The 15716-nt window shown below is 37.0% G+C and overlaps 1 protein-coding gene across 5 annotated transcripts in view; it reads right to left on the reverse strand.

Moving 5' to 3' along the window:
- The window catches only part of RAF1 (Raf-1 proto-oncogene, serine/threonine kinase), a 46122-nt gene that overhangs the window by 15130 nt on the left and 15276 nt on the right, over positions 1 to 15716 (reverse strand). For 2 of the 5 annotated variants that reach the window (XM_082487514.1, XM_082487515.1), the window contains exons 3-10: positions 9997 to 10212; positions 8992 to 9104; positions 7819 to 7921; positions 6094 to 6251; positions 5018 to 5116; positions 3399 to 3552; positions 1849 to 1908; positions 25 to 52 (exon numbers count right to left, since the gene is read on the reverse strand). In XM_082487514.1, the coding sequence (XP_082343640.1) occupies positions 25 to 52; positions 1849 to 1908; positions 3399 to 3552; positions 5018 to 5116; positions 6094 to 6251; positions 7819 to 7921; positions 8992 to 9104; positions 9997 to 10203 (922 nt within the window). In that variant the 5' untranslated portion in view covers positions 10204 to 10212. The remainder of the gene's footprint in view (positions 1 to 24; positions 53 to 1848; positions 1909 to 3398; positions 3553 to 5017; positions 5117 to 6093; positions 6252 to 7818; positions 7922 to 8991; positions 9105 to 9996; positions 10213 to 15716) is intronic. The other 3 variants (XM_082487517.1, XM_082487516.1, XM_082487518.1) reach the window with 3 other exon arrangements.

The raw sequence follows: 15716 nt of genomic DNA on the forward strand, positions 1-15716 counted from the left end.
TTATTTTATTTTTGGAAACCATACCTGATTCACTATGGCTTCGAATTGCATCCTAAAACAGAGGAGGATAGATAATAAAGTTAATAAATGTATGAGAACACGTAAAGGAACAAGCAGGAATAGTGTTGAAATAATTCCTAACAGTTTTGGTCAAGTGTGCAACACCCTCCAAAAGATGACAGCTTGGTTACTTTCTAGTTACAGGAATCCTATGTGCTAAAAACCATGCAATTTGTGAATTCTTACAAAACATTAAAAATATTCACAGCATATTAAAAGATATTACTACCAAAAAGGAGAAAATAAAATAAAATAAAAATTAAAAAAGAGACACAGAACGAGAAGAAACACCAGAAATACTGTCTGCATTCCCACCACTGGATTTTTGTACATGCTTGTATTCCAGATCTGAACATAGGTCCTGTGATAGTCCTGTATCTCTAGGGGACAAGTTCTCAAAAAGGTTTTGGCTTGCAAGTAGGAAAACTTTAAAAGCCCCTAAAATATTCCAAGTCAAAAATACACATTTTGAAATATCTCTACCATAGTATTTCAACTCAAAAAAGGCTACGTCTTGTGCCCTAATACAAAACCATCTAATTTGCAAAACATTTTTCCACAGATTGAAGTTTGCTGATATTTGAAAAGCATGTTCTTACACAGTTCACTAGTCGGTACAGTGCAACAACTCTCACCTCATGCCACAGGCACTTTACAACACAATTCTACAGCCATGCACAAGATAAACTAAGCTCTGACAAACATAACTTTACAACTTTTCTCACCTGCTATGTATTATCCCAAAGTACATACAGGAAAGGTAAAATATCCAGGTACTGTATAAGTACAAAGCAAGAACATGCACTACAGAAATGTTAAATACTGTCAAAGTTAATAGAAGTCAATTCAAACTTTCTAACTAATTAGTAGAATAATAAATGTCAGATTTCATAGGAGACAGAACAAGCCTACATTCCACCATACAGTTTTCAAATTAACTCAGATTATCCTTAGTAAAGATTCTTTTATGAAATACATCATTTTAGCTAGTTAGTTGCATTCTCCCAGGCTTGACTCTATATACAGTATTCTTGCAGAGTACTTCAACTCTGCATCCGAGTTGATCAAAATCTGCATAAACTACCAATGAAGAACTCTTGCAAGTTACTACTTTCGTCCATTTTGAGGACAATAAAAATCTGAATTAGTAACAAGTGATGCGTTTTGTCCATCAGCCTGAGAATGTAACTGCTTTCAAGTAAGCTGGTAAATGATAATTACATAATTTAAAATTGTTCTCATACTTATGTATACGTAATTCTTATTAAAGAAAAAAGTATTTTTGAACTTCAACCCTGATGTGAATTTTTCTTTTTGCTTATTAATCCCACAGCAAATGAACCAAACCCAGCGTTCTTACAACACAAATAATACTATACACAGTGCTGTAGTCTGTCACCTTTGCTTTGATGTGAACTAAAAATAGTATGTCATGTTCTTAATCTTATATAGTTATATTCAACAAAATAGTTTCCAGAGGAAAAAAGCCACACAATAGATGTGTTTGAGAAGGTTTTACTTTAAAAACTGTGTGATCAAATGCATCTCTAATCCAAGCCTATTCAAATTCACACCAAATTTCATTCATCCAGCTAATCTAAAAATGAAGCTCTTCTACCAAATTGCCTCTTCCCATTAGCATCCTCAATATTTACGTATAAACATGCTATAGAGATTTTCATCAAATCAAGTCCAGATTAAACATTTCATGTGGACACTGCCATGGCTTACAAGTTACAGCAATCCTGTTAATCACAAGAAAACAAAAGGCACCAAGAAAATACCTACTCTTCCCCTCAAACAAAATCGTCTGCACCAGGAACTGGGAGAAGCATTCAGGCTGTTATTCTAGGCCAACAAGGTAAGAGATAAAAGAAAAGAACAGAGGAAGTATAAAAAAAAATTAAAAAATTAAATCTTAGGATAAATGAAAGAAAAAGTAACCTAATTTGTTTGATACATGATAATTAAGTGCAGTAAAACTTGGAAGTAAGCATTCCTGTTCAAACCCAAAAGTTCACTAGTATCCATCCTTTGGTAAACCACTTTATTAAGGTGGTGTTTCATGTCATACTAGGTGGTCTCTACTACCTTCTTTGTGGTGTGGGCTTTTTTAAAGCCTTTTGGAGAAGCAGCTATTGCCTTTAAGACATGACAGCTATTTGTATTCAGTTCCTATGATATTATGAAGAGCCAGAATAGAAAGCATTTCTGTCTTTGCCGCTACGCATAAAGGATAGAGAAAGCAATGTCTCCTTAAATGCTCATCATGCTACAAAGTTCGAAAATTCCTATTCTCCTTCTTGAGTGCTTCAGTATTTTTTGTGCCATAAAAGATGGTCAGCCAGGCTTCAGAGGCAGTATGAAAGGCTGTAAGACTAAGAAAACCAAAGAGAAAGGGAGGGCATCTTTTCCCATAAAACCCAGCTAACCCAAAGCTTTTAACCCAAAAAGCCTCATGGGGCTGCAGTGCACTGTTCTTCAGTTCCACCAAAGGCCAAGAGGACATCTCTGGCCCATTTCAGAGGGTCGTCAGATTTCACAGAAGCTACCAGCTGAAGATGCAAGTAAACTCAGCACTCAAAAGGCTTCTGTTTGGCCTAAAGAGTTTTTAAACTGTTCCAGAGCAGAAAAACAACAAACAGCGCTCTCTTAAGTCCTGCAGTTCAGCACTTTCTTTCTGCAAGCGTTTCCTGCACACCACTCCCTTATTTTGTTAAGGTTATCACAAAACAAAACCCCAAAAAAACACTTCAGGCCTGACTTCAAATAGTTGTCTTTCACTACTGCCAGTCGAAGGTAGGGAGGAAAAAAAAAAAAAAAAAGAAAAAAGGTGCTTGAAAGCAAGTAACAGGGGAAATATTCTCAGGTACAGATGGCTTTAGCACATGAGCCCAGAATTGCTGTCAATTCTGTACCGGTGTAACACACAACATATTGCCAGTAAGCTTTGACTTGAGTATTCCAACTCCGAGAACTACCTCCAGACTACACATACGTGTAATTTAAAAAAAAACACCAGCCCCCTCAACAAACACAGATTTTTAAGTTTGAAAGAGCATTTTCAGACATGCCTAATAAGTATTTCTTCTGCAAAACTGAGTTTATTTTCCTTTCAGATCTGAGAAACTTGATTAAGCTCCCCCTCATCTTTACAGACACTAAAAAAATCTATGTAGAACTTCAGCAAAGTTGATAAATGCTGCAAGAATGAACTACTAACTTTCTACGCAAATGCATCACCTATATTCTTCATCACTCAGCCAGCTAAGGCATGTAAGTAAATGACAGAAACCAAAGAAGAAAACAACAGGTGACTATTAGACATTAGATATTACCTCAATTATCCGGCTGTCTACAGGCATTGTAGTGCTGACCATATGGACATTTGGTGTGGATGTAGATCGCTGTCTCTGGGAAAGAGAGCCCTCAGAGGAAGGATTTGATGTGTTGAATGTGAAGGCATGAGGTGTAGAATACCTGTGCTGGGAACTGAGAAGGAAAAAGAGAGAAAGGGAAAGTTGAGGTTATTTTCTCCCCCTCTAGGAATTGAAAAATACTGTTAAATGTAACCTGTTCAAAAGCAATACAGACAGAATCTTAAACAGAAAAAGCCGGGACTTACACACTAACCAAACTATTTGGTCAGCTGAATCATTCCCCGTTTAACTTTGGCAATAAATTAAAAAACTTGAAGTAAGATCTTGTCAGTTCACACACTCATCTACTGTGTTTAACGTAAGTCTGTTTCTGCTGTTATAATATTTGCCACGGTTCACCTCAATCCCCATCAAATCACATTTAATATATTGAGAAATTATTGGCTCTGCTGGATTAATTAAGGTCTGTGAAATTAAAAAAAAAAAAAAACACCACTGCTGCAAGAATGTTAGATGTATAGCTTAAGAGCTACTTTTACTGCCAAGTCCTGAATCCGTAAAGGTTTGCAAGATTGTTCAATGGTTCACACAGAACAGCCAGCAAGGAAGTCATGAAATGTAATACCAGTTAAAAGGAGGCCAACACTAAAACCCAGTTCAACAAGTAGTTATAAATCACAGCTAAGGTCACTCAAACCCTATTTATCCCAAATCACACAAGTATCTTAACTGAAATCAGCCAGCCTTCGCAAAAAGATTAAAAAACTGTCAAATTAATGAGTCATTGTTCAACAACACTGGAAACAGAATAAGATGGCAAAGAGAACATAAGATCAATTCCTGACGCAGTTCCCACTAAAATAAACAAATAAATGCATAGAACCATTTGCAAGTCAGCTATGTGCTCTGTGCCTCATTCCTGAACAGGCCAAGATTTTTCAAAGGGATGTAGCAAAGCCAAAAGATGGCCTGCTCTCTTCAGCCTCTAGAATTTCAAGGAAAAGAATACAGGCACAAATTAGGATCAGAAGACAGGCCCCTTTGAAATGAAAGCAATTTTTATTCTAGCATTTAAAACTACAGGAACGTTCTCTTTAGGTCTCAGAATTTTCTTTATGAGGAGTGTATTTCCATTGTTCTCTCTTTAAACTCTTATCTGTCATCATAACATTAGAATGTTATTTTAGTTTACGTATGCGAGTCATGAAAGACGAGTCACAAACCCTTACATGTATACTACCTGATCAGATAAAATAAAATTAAGTCACAAAAATACCAAAGGGAGCCTTGAATTTTCTTAGGCAGGAAAACTAAGGTCTCCAGAAAACCTTTAATACTCTCCCTTGAAATCTTAAGACTAAAAATTAAAAATATAAAATCCCAAATCAATGTTTTGCTTGAATCTAAGAACAAGAAGGGACGCTACATATTATGTATGATGAAGTGGTGTTGCCTTCTTGCACATTTATCCCAACCTTCTGCAAGATTGTTCTATTTTTGAGGAGTTGGGGGTGTTTTGTTTTGTTTTTAAACAACTGTATTTCCCAAAACAGAAATGACAGGAAATACTAGCTTACCTAACAGGTATCCGGGAGACAGACTCCCGCATCCGTCTCATTGTCAAGGGAGGTAGTGCAGGGACACCACTGTCACTGATATTTGAATTTGGGAACAATCTGAAATATCAACAAAAACAATTACAATTTCAACTGCTACACTACCTCCTGTACAATGCTCTTTAAAGCTGAAAATTTAAAGGGCTGTTTCTTTCCAGCATAATTAACTTCATGAACACATTCCTAGCTTTACATAATATTTTTCCTCCAAGTATGGCATGACTAAAAACTATGTCTTCAGACTCCCAAAGAAAATTTCCACGAGTTCTTCGTAAACTTAAAAAACAAATATTTTTAGATCAGACTTCAGATTTTCCTGAAAGGGTATTCAAGACCAAATTTTTAAGTTCTATCAAACCCAGGTAGCACCAAGTGGCTACATCCTACACTCTTAATGACTAGTCCGTATAAGAAAATACACAACTGTATGACTGAGTTTAGTTATAAAAAAAAAAAACAATCACTAAGTAAGACACACACAAAATCAATTATAGGTTTTAACACTTTTGCATTAAAGGACTTATTCTAACAATGACTTTCAACTTTTTCTAATCAATATTAGGAAAATATTATCCTTCATCAGTTTTGTCACCATTCCATGCATTTTCAACAGGGTGTGAAAATTTGTGGTAGTTCTGAACACTCATGCCTCCGACAGCTAAAAACCAACAGAATCATGACCTTTTTTCTTCTAACAAAAGTGTTATGTGACAAAAAAATACCATTACTCTGTTGAAACAGAGGGCATTAGAGCAACTGTCTGGTCATTCAATGTCTTTGTGTGCTTGTCACAGAATATTAATATTTACAGCAAGAACAAAATGCATTTAATGTAAACGGCCTTCTTCACCTGGGAATAGACAACCATTGCTGGTTGCTTTAGGAAATCAATACACAAGATCTGTATATTGATGAAAGTGACTACACTTCCCAGCAATCCAAATTTATCTCCATGATAAGAGATTAAAAAAAAAAAAAAAACGATGCTTGTCTGTCACAGAGAATTACTGTTGCTATTAAAAAGGAAGAGTCCTTACAAGAGCTGCCTGATATTGCTCCAGTCGACACACATGGTTGGAACTTTAGTGCTGCAGTGTTCGTGGAATTTATAACCACATGTCTGACACCGAAACCCATTTAGCAGGAACTTCTGGCAGATGTCACAGAAAGCAAGCTTCAGAAATGTCTTCCGAGCCTAGAAAACACATTAAATGATTAATCCAAGCTACTAACTTCTCTTAATTAGCTGAGATGAACATCTTCAGGGCTTGATATAAATAAATACCATGTTAAAATGTTATCAGTGCCCCCAAACTGCTACTTAACTTAAAGCCACACTTGAGTATTCCTGCATATATTTCCAGTTTGATTGGAAACCTGGAAAGCTTACAAACATTTAGGATTTTGTTTACCTGATTATTTGGGGGTGAGGGGGTGAGGGGGAAGAGAGAGAGAGAGAAAGAAAAAAGAAGAAAAGCATTCTGTCAAACTCAAAAGCATTATTTTGTGCTCAGGAAGGCGACAGAGTTGGGTGGGCCGAGAATTGGAGGGTTTGTTTTAGTATCATCAAAACTGAAGGAAGATCAGATTGCAAAAAACCACCTCATTATTTATTTTATTAGTCAAAATGCTTCTTGTGCATTTACAACTAACCAATACCCCCTGCATAAGAAATAAATTCTTTAGTAAATAAAATAGTTTAAGGAAATTCTACTTTTCTAAATGGCATCTAACATTTTTTTAAAGTTTCTGAAATACGAAAAAAAGATTAAAATGAACCAAAGGGTTTCTTCCTGCGGAACATACTGTGGAGGAAGGCTCGAAGTTTGAGCTTCTTCCAGATCTGGACAAAAATATTAATTTTCTGGTGACCAACTGCAGAAAATTTTATTTATGGGTTTCTAAAAACGTAAAGTAGAACCAAAGCTGCTTTTAGCTTTTGTATATCAATCCTAACCTTTCTCATGGATGTAAATGACAATCCTTTAGTTTTGCCACTTGGCACAATGTGCTTCTGGGATAAAACAACAAAAAGGCCTGAATATAGGCATAGAGTTCCTTCACAGGGAGAACGAAATAATGCAAGGTAAAACTATTAGAGCTAGGCATTATCTCTTTGTAAAAACAAACAAACAAAACCCCACAAAAGCAAACAACCAAACACAAAAAAACTTATTTATTTGCTCTATATGGAGCAAACAACCCATTTTTGAGAAGGAACTACAAATCTAAAGTCTTTCATCTCCCCCAAAACCACTGTCAAATTAGAAGGCAGCATTAGCTTGACCTTGCAAAATTGACAGCACCCCTGTACGTTCAGTACAATTACCAACAGTCCAACAAAGCTGCCGAACTTATCCAGCCTTTCTTAACTGATGAGGCACAGACTGCAAATGCAAGTTTCCTCCCAGTTCTGGACTTTAAAGACATAGTATCTTAATATGACAGTTACAGAAATATATATTTATATAAAATTGAAATGGCAATCATAAGAATTTTGAAGAATAGGCATAATGGGAGCTTTTAAAGTCTCTGACACCTAGGAATCACTAAACAGAAATAGAATTCTGGCATTTCGTTGCAAATTGGTATTTAGCCAATCTAATTTGTGGGGAGCAGGGGTGAAGGAATCAAATAATCACTTCTGAAATACCCTCTCTGTTTAGAAAGCCAAAAGGTACCTAATGCCTAAAACATTCTTTGATTGAACATGTGGTTCAACTGATAAATTTACATCAAAATATAGACGAGGAAAAGCTTACAAAATTGTGTGTAGTTAGTGGAACATGATCAAGAAAGTCCACTTGCAGTTCCTCTCCAATCAAGGAGGCAGCATCTGTATTCCAATCCAAACGCACTTTTTTTCTGAAAGAAAGAGAAAATGGGGACGACAAAATTACTTATGAGATAAGAAGTCTGGCCTAATCAGCGTTCTATGTTTTGTGAGTTTTCTTGAGTAAACTGAAAACAAATACAAAAAAGCATGGCTAACCTCTTATAGCGAGCTATATTTCAGTGTCTTTCACTTAAAAAATTAGAAGCAACTTTGAAACCATAACGATTCACCTCTTTTTCTGTTTATTTTTTAACGTGTAAGTCATTTAGATATACAGATTATTTGAAATAAGACACCTAGAAGCTGTAATGGAGTCACAGAAATACCCTTATAAACAAAACATAAGAAATTATGAATGACAGACTTAGTGACATGAAAGCCGTATTACGTGCTTCAGCACTAAAGTTACTGGTGACCCCAGAATGGACTCAGTTACATAGAGATGTAAACCCACAAATGACTGCCTCATGATTGAGGCTTAAAAGAGCATTAAGCCCAAGCCTTACGAGGTGTGAAGTTAAATGTATTAACTCCATGAGATACCTTCACTCCCTCAGCTTGTAAAAGAATCATTTGGTATTTAATAGCAGCATCCCCGGTCCTACAAAAAATAAGGAATATCTGAAGTGAGATTGAAATCCAAACATTGAAAAGTTGTAGAGGAATGTAGAGCCTTAAAACTGAGCACACAGAGGAGATGTTCATTTAAGTTGGCTAAGAATCACTAGCACTGAAGTTTACCAACTAGAAATGCAGAGGAGAAACGCACCTCAAATACGATGGCATATCACATCATTTCATCTACAGTATGACAAAAGCTTCTGTAAGATGCTACAAGCACTTGAGCGTATGCCTTGATTTAGAGCATTTTTAATGCCCAGCTTTAAAACAAAACTAAAATTTTTAATACCCAGGAAGCTGAAGGAGTTGACTTAGGGGAGAGGGGTAAAGAAAGCAACATGGAAGTGTTCACAACCATGTCACACTTTCAAGAGAAACTAGCAAGAGAGGGAAAGAAAGCCTTATTGCTGCTATTCTAAAAACAAGATATTTACATTCTCTAGTTGAAAGTTTCACATACAACATTCCAGACTCTTACCCTTTTGGTTCAGTAAGAAGTCGAAAAACTGCACAGCATTCTGGCTGCAGACCTCTTACTTTAAGCGCCTTCATAAGACAGTCATGTAAGGTCATCCCATTGCGCACATTTACCTGTGACCAAAGGAAAAACAATTTTAGTCAGCAATTGCAGAATGTTTAAGTTTGGGGTTTTTATTGGGGGGGAGTCTTTTTTTTTTTTTTTTCTCCTTTTCTTTAGAAGTTCCAGTAAAACTGCACAGCTGTTCACTTTTGAACGTAATAAATAGGTACATAAAAATTATTTGTATGATGTAACAGACTGCGACGCCTCCCGATTTAAGTCATCGCATATTCAACCAACCTGTCAGGCAGGCACATTTTCTGCCATATACGTAACTATTGTGTACTTAGGCAAAGGAAGTTTTGAAGCCATTTTATAACTTTTCAATTTCTTACAGTTACTAAGTTTCTGTGAAACAGGATTTTATACAGGTAGCTTGTAAAAGTCATAGAAATGCAGGCAAATGGAGTCACCTTAAGTGTAGAAAAAGGCTTCATTTCAATTTCAGGGAACTTTGTGTAAGACTATTATTAGTAAACTCAGCTTCAAGAAATCTAACAGAAGTGTTCCCTCAAGAAGTTTCACTTCAGCTTTAACTACCATACTTCGCTGTGGGCATCCACATGAAGAAAATGGTGACAGAAAACAACTACATGTTTTACTTCATACAGGCATCATTGTTTAGGTCAGCCAACTACTGTCTTTTAATGTAAAATATGTAAGCAAAGTGTCTTGCTCATGTATACTGGAAAAATACAGCACTGAGGTAGAGAAATACGGGTTCTCAAAATACAGATACACTGCTTTCAAAATACGTTCTCTAGAATTAAAAAAGTGATGACAACACACTTAATGACAATAAGACCTTTTGTGAAGCTTGGCATTTCTCTTGCCAGATACACGTCATAGTGTCAGCAATGGGAACAGTACGACATTTCTTACATAAAGGTAATCTAGACTTACCACCGTGCGCTGCTTGTTGGGCAAGAAAACACGAATAGTATTACTAGTTTTGGAAGTATCTGATATTTTGCCGTCATCGGATGCTCGGCGTTGATAACCAAACTGCTGGACGATAGTAGGTGAAATACAGTTTGGGCCATCAAAGACAGAATCCTTGAGTCCAAAACCGTTACTGATAGTCTTCCAAGCTCCCTGAATGTGCTCCATTGATGCGATCTAAGAAACAAAAATTGAGGGAGTCAGGGAAAATTACAATATACTTCACTGTAAAGCAGTACTCTCTCTTCCTTATACAACAGACCGCACAGCCTCTTTTGAAAGCATCTGAAAACTGCACTGCCTTCTCTTGTGACACGATCAACCTCCACATACATGGTACAGTTCACCCACATCTGCAAAATTAGCCTGAGTCTTGAAAGCATTTGACTTTCTGCACATAGAAAGATCATCAGTAATATATATGTAATTCCTCTCACTGTGTCTCCAGTGTCACAGGAGCAGTACACCATCATGTTAATTTAGTCAATCAGCGCCCCGAGGGGCCTTCAGAAAGGTGGCTACATGCTAGCTGCAGGCCAGAAGAACAGTCCTGCAAGCATTAGCACAGACTGTACTATTAAGAAAAAGAGGAATCATAATAAAAAGCTTTAACTGAAAAAATTCTATTTTTAACAGTGATTTTGGACTTTGTTTTTTTGGGGGGGCATTTTGGTTGTTGGTTTGTTTGTGGGTTTGTTTTTGGTTTTTTGATGTGTAGCAAGTTTAATGCTGTTAGTATACAACAAAATACATAACATTTAAATAGTATCACAATTTACGTAGTATGAAACAGAAAAAAAAATAATTCTAAAAACCCACACACACTGTGCTCAGTTACATTTCATCATAAACTTCTCGCAGTGCAGGGACACAAACAACCCCCTGCATACTTCCAAATCAGCACACAGTACTATTTTTGCACATTCAGGGACAAAGATGTGTCAAGTGTGGGTTTTTTTCCCAGCTATCACAACTGCTGTGTAGTTTGAAGTCTGAGTTATATTCCAAATGCATCTTTTTCAAAACTAAGCAAAAACAAAGTCTGAAACAGTTTTGAACAGTGAAATGTACTCTTTGCTGAATTTCCAAGTAGCCAGATTCATTACCAAGCTTTTAAAAAGAAAAAAAAATAATAAAAAAGAAACAATGAAAATAAGCACAGTACTTTATTTCCCCCCTAAATTGATGTTCAGAACTCCATAGCACAATTCTTTTGCCATGCTAGTAGATTATTTCCAAACTAATCTTCAGTGGTTGTGCACACCACATGTATTCCTGACCCCCTCTACAAAAGGGAAAGAAAGTCATGCTAAAGCTGCAAAGTCAGAAAGCAAGTCAGTCGGGAAATGCCAAAATAAAGGTCTTCCAAACAATCCTAATTCCGTCCCCTTGTGGCACAGGAAAGACTTACACTGGAAGACCTACAGTGTTCCCTTGAAACCACTTAAAATTTAATTCAGTATATAATACCAAACACTCCTTTAGTGAACAGCTATCAGTCTCTATTAAAGTCTCATTTTGTGTGTGGTCCTGTGCCTCCTGTGCTGAAGATTATTTGAACCCTCCAATTAATTTCTTCATGCTCTTCTGTGTAGCACCCATTAAAAAAAAAGAGAGAGCACAAACACCCCTTACCCCAAACATTCGCACGCTTATGTCACAGAAAAGACGACGGTGTTTGTTACAGTTGAAGAGCTAAAGTAATAGAATTAATGGAAAAAATATCTCCACTAGTGTTCAGTGTCCATTTTGGGATGCCCAGAAGGATAAACTTTGAACTTCAGAGTGTTTCACTCACAGCACAACTCCAAAAAGCCCTAGCTACATTCAGGAGTCCTCAACACTGCTACAGCCCTAAACCCAGATCCAACTAGTACCTAGAAAGGAAACGTGTAACAACAAACTTAAGGAAAAGGTTTGGTTTATACGAAGCACCTACCATCGCATGCAAACTCTACAGCAGAAGAGCTCTAGGCCTCTTACACTCTCGGCTACAAAAGGATCTTTTCAGTCAGTCCGTGAACATTTCTTTCACTGACAACATATACAATGACAATGTACACATCTTCCCTCCTGCCATTTGTTGTCATACCTGCACCAACGCCACCGCTTGTGCAGGCCCAGTAGTTCAAAGGTTCAAAATATTTAAATGCCAATAAGGTTTAAAACTCAATAACCAATTGAAACCTAGTGAGACTTAAATAGTTGGAATTATTTTATTTTTAAATCTATAAATTACACGCATAAATTACAACAGTCTTACATTTGATGTAAAAAGGGAACAAGGAATGAAAAGACACAGAGACATTCTGAAAGGAGGAGGCAGGAGGGAAGATAAAATTGAGGAATACAACCGAGTTCAGCATGCACCAGCAACTACAAAAATCTTGCAATTCATATGCATTGCCCTACTGTCAGGACTCAGAAAGGCGAAAAAGAAGTTATGTACAGTTGCAACAACTGTATTATGCATGTGGACAGCTAAAAGAGTAACTAGTTAGATGGTAACAATAAAAACAGAGTGGAGATACACTGTTAGATAAGAGGGGTAAGATGAAAGCCCGAGAGCTTGTTCTCTTTCCTCCTCTTAACTTACCCACCATGGGGAACCCTACTTTATTGAACCCTTCTAGGTAACACATGAGACAAAACAAGAAGAAGAGCTCAACTGCATTTCTCTACTGAGTTAGTTGAGGTAAGGAATAGCAGGGCCACCATCAAAACGTCATCATTGCCACTGCTGATGTTAGTTGACAACACCCTAACGTGACAGCCTTTGTATTTAATATTTCAACATGCTGCCAACATTTCCTGAAAAATTCAAACTTGCACCTTGACAGAAGTGAAGTATCATACCAAAAAGGTAGTTCCCTGCTTTAACGGTGCTCTCTTGACCAGATAGGAAAGGTCTACTGCATACTGGAGAAGAGCCTACTAGAGAAGAACATAGAAACACATTTGAGGTGGTTGTACACACAGTCAGAAGAACATAAAGACAGCAGCTGCTATCAGCCTTCTGTACAACACAAATGTCAGTTGTATCTTTGATTATGCATTTGGATCCTTCTCTTTCCTAGAACCTTTGCCTCAAGCAAGTGCTGAATATTCTCAGGACTGTGCAAGTTTGGCATAATCATCTCTTCTAGAGATGCCCTACCACCATGCTTCACCAGTGCATTTTTGCCATCTTTTTGCCAGCAGCTGATGACAGTGTCCCTGGCTGCTTGGGTTTGCTCACAGATTACTAGAGCTCTTTTTCTAGAAACTGAAAGTACCTGCTTCCTCACCTCAGCAGGCAAATTTAATACATGCCATCCTTGGCTCTTCTTTCTGCCTAAAGTGAAGACTATGGGTTCCACTCACACACTTCAAGAAGGAGCCACCATTGAAGGGAGAAGATGAGAACTCAGCTCAGGCCTTGTCCAGAGTGGACAAAAATCTGCAAGTGGCCTGAGGGTGGAGGGGTAGGGGAGAAAAAAGGGAAGTTTAAAAGGTATTCGCAGCATTCTAGGGAGAGACAGGGAATCCATGATGAAAAGTCGCTAAACCTGCTCTTGGCATTCATGGTATGAGGGCATGCAGTTGGTAAGGTGGAGCTTGTTGAAGAAAGAGCAGTAGTCAATTGTCCTGCTGCTGACTTTTTGCAGCCCTCATGTGCATTGCCAGGAGGCTCCAGGTCCTCAGCAATAGCTCCTCACTCAGGCCAAGAAGAGTGTAGTCAAGAATACATCAATTCTGATACCGCACGGGCAGCCACTGGATGCGTGCACTTCTCAAACCTACTCACTGCTCTTATTCCAAATTCTGATCATGGAAAAATAGAGACAGTCATAAAAGCTGCTTCTTAAGAAGCAATTTATAAATTAATTACACTTTTTCCCTGGCCTCTAGTGTAAAGAAAGCTAACTTAAAAAATTGTATGAATATATACAAAAACATCCACTTTGAACTCAAACAGCTCAATGCATACGTAGGTATGAGGCAAGAGAATTAGCATGGCAACTACTTGACCAGCTCTGAACTGATAAAAAAAATAATATATATAATCACACAACATAATATTGCACATACACACCTCATTTTTAGTTGGTACAGTGAACACAGAACCAAGCACAACAGCAGAAGACAACCAACATACTATTTCACAAGACACAGGTCAGTGCATCCACCTTCTGGCCAGCTCAACAGATAAGACATGCGCACAGCATAGCTTAATTTCAGTGTCCTGTAACCTGTGCCCTAGCACTGATTTGTTCATTCATTTTGAGTCTTTTGCTCCAACCAGTAATTGATAAAAGCCATTTTTACTGAAACTAAATTAATTTTCCCCAACTCTCCCAAGATCCACACCAATTCACCCAGTGAAAAGATGACTGATATGTTCTCAAGAGAAATTTAATTTAAAATAGAGATTTTACAATGCCTTCATAAATACATAATTCTTAGTTTGTCTATTCCAGATAAACTAGCTTTTCTCCCTCTAAATAAGTTACAAGCATGTTTCTGAAACATAATCATTACCAGATATTAGATTTATATTTATGCCATGCTCAAATAATCCATTGCCAGCTGAATGTTTCATGCATCTTTCTAAAATTTTTAAAATTTTTCTTACTGCAACTCTTCACTTTCATGAAAATTACTTCAAAAAGCCTGTCTGCAACTGAAAAACTGCAACAGCAGCATTCAATTAATATTTTAAGATATTACAGTATATCAGTCCCCTTGTAGATCCAGTACTGCTGGGAAACTGATACTGATTCATTTCATATTAAACACTCAACACAAGCAGAAAAAAATAAAATCTCATACTATTCCTCCACCTCTCACAGGTATACTGCACACTGTGATCAAGACTGCACTTTTCATTAGCACTCTGCATAGATTACAGATTTTGATAGTTAGTCATTTGAACAAGCATTAAAACCAAATACACAAAACAGCTATGCAATGTGTACATCTGGCAGTAACAAATTCCTAGAGATCATTCACTCATATCCACTCAGATCACACGCTAATATCATTCAACCATATCCAAAAGATACTTTAAATCACTTTAACTTTTTCCATGACTAGCAAAAAGCGTTTAGTCTGAACTGTTAAAAATTTCAGTCTGTCTCCCTAAGGAATGCTGGAACTGGTAATGAAGAAGCCTGAAAGTTCTCAGGATACAAAGCTAAACTCCTCTCAGTATAGTGCTTAGATGCCTTGTCGTTTCCTTTATTTCTGAAACAAACACCAAAAGCTTTTAAAGAAAATGTAAATACAGTTCCCCCTCCCAACACACACATATGCTGCCATTTTTATGCATGCAAACAATTAATAGTCACAGTAACGTTTAATGAAATACATATGCAAAGGCAAAACACCACAGAACAAAACCTAGAATCCATTTAAAAATGACTACTTTTGTTAGAAAATATAAGCTTTAAGAGTTGCTTATAAGAAAAACATTCATCTCTGACACAAAAATATCAACAATACATTTAACTGTGTTTTTTTCTCAGTTCCCCTCCCACACAGTAATTCTCAGTTGATTTATTGCACAGGTTACCAGTTGTCTGGGGAAAAAAAAAAAAACCAACACACCAAACAAGCATCTATTGTGATATATAGCAGTATTTTTTAAAGTAACTTTTTATAGCAGTAGAAGATAAATATGGACCCGTTCCTATATTAAT

This window comes from Vanellus vanellus (assembly GCF_965231255.1).
Source record: "Vanellus vanellus genome assembly, chromosome: 9".
Classification (NCBI taxonomy): Eukaryota; Metazoa; Chordata; class Aves; order Charadriiformes; family Charadriidae; genus Vanellus; species Vanellus vanellus.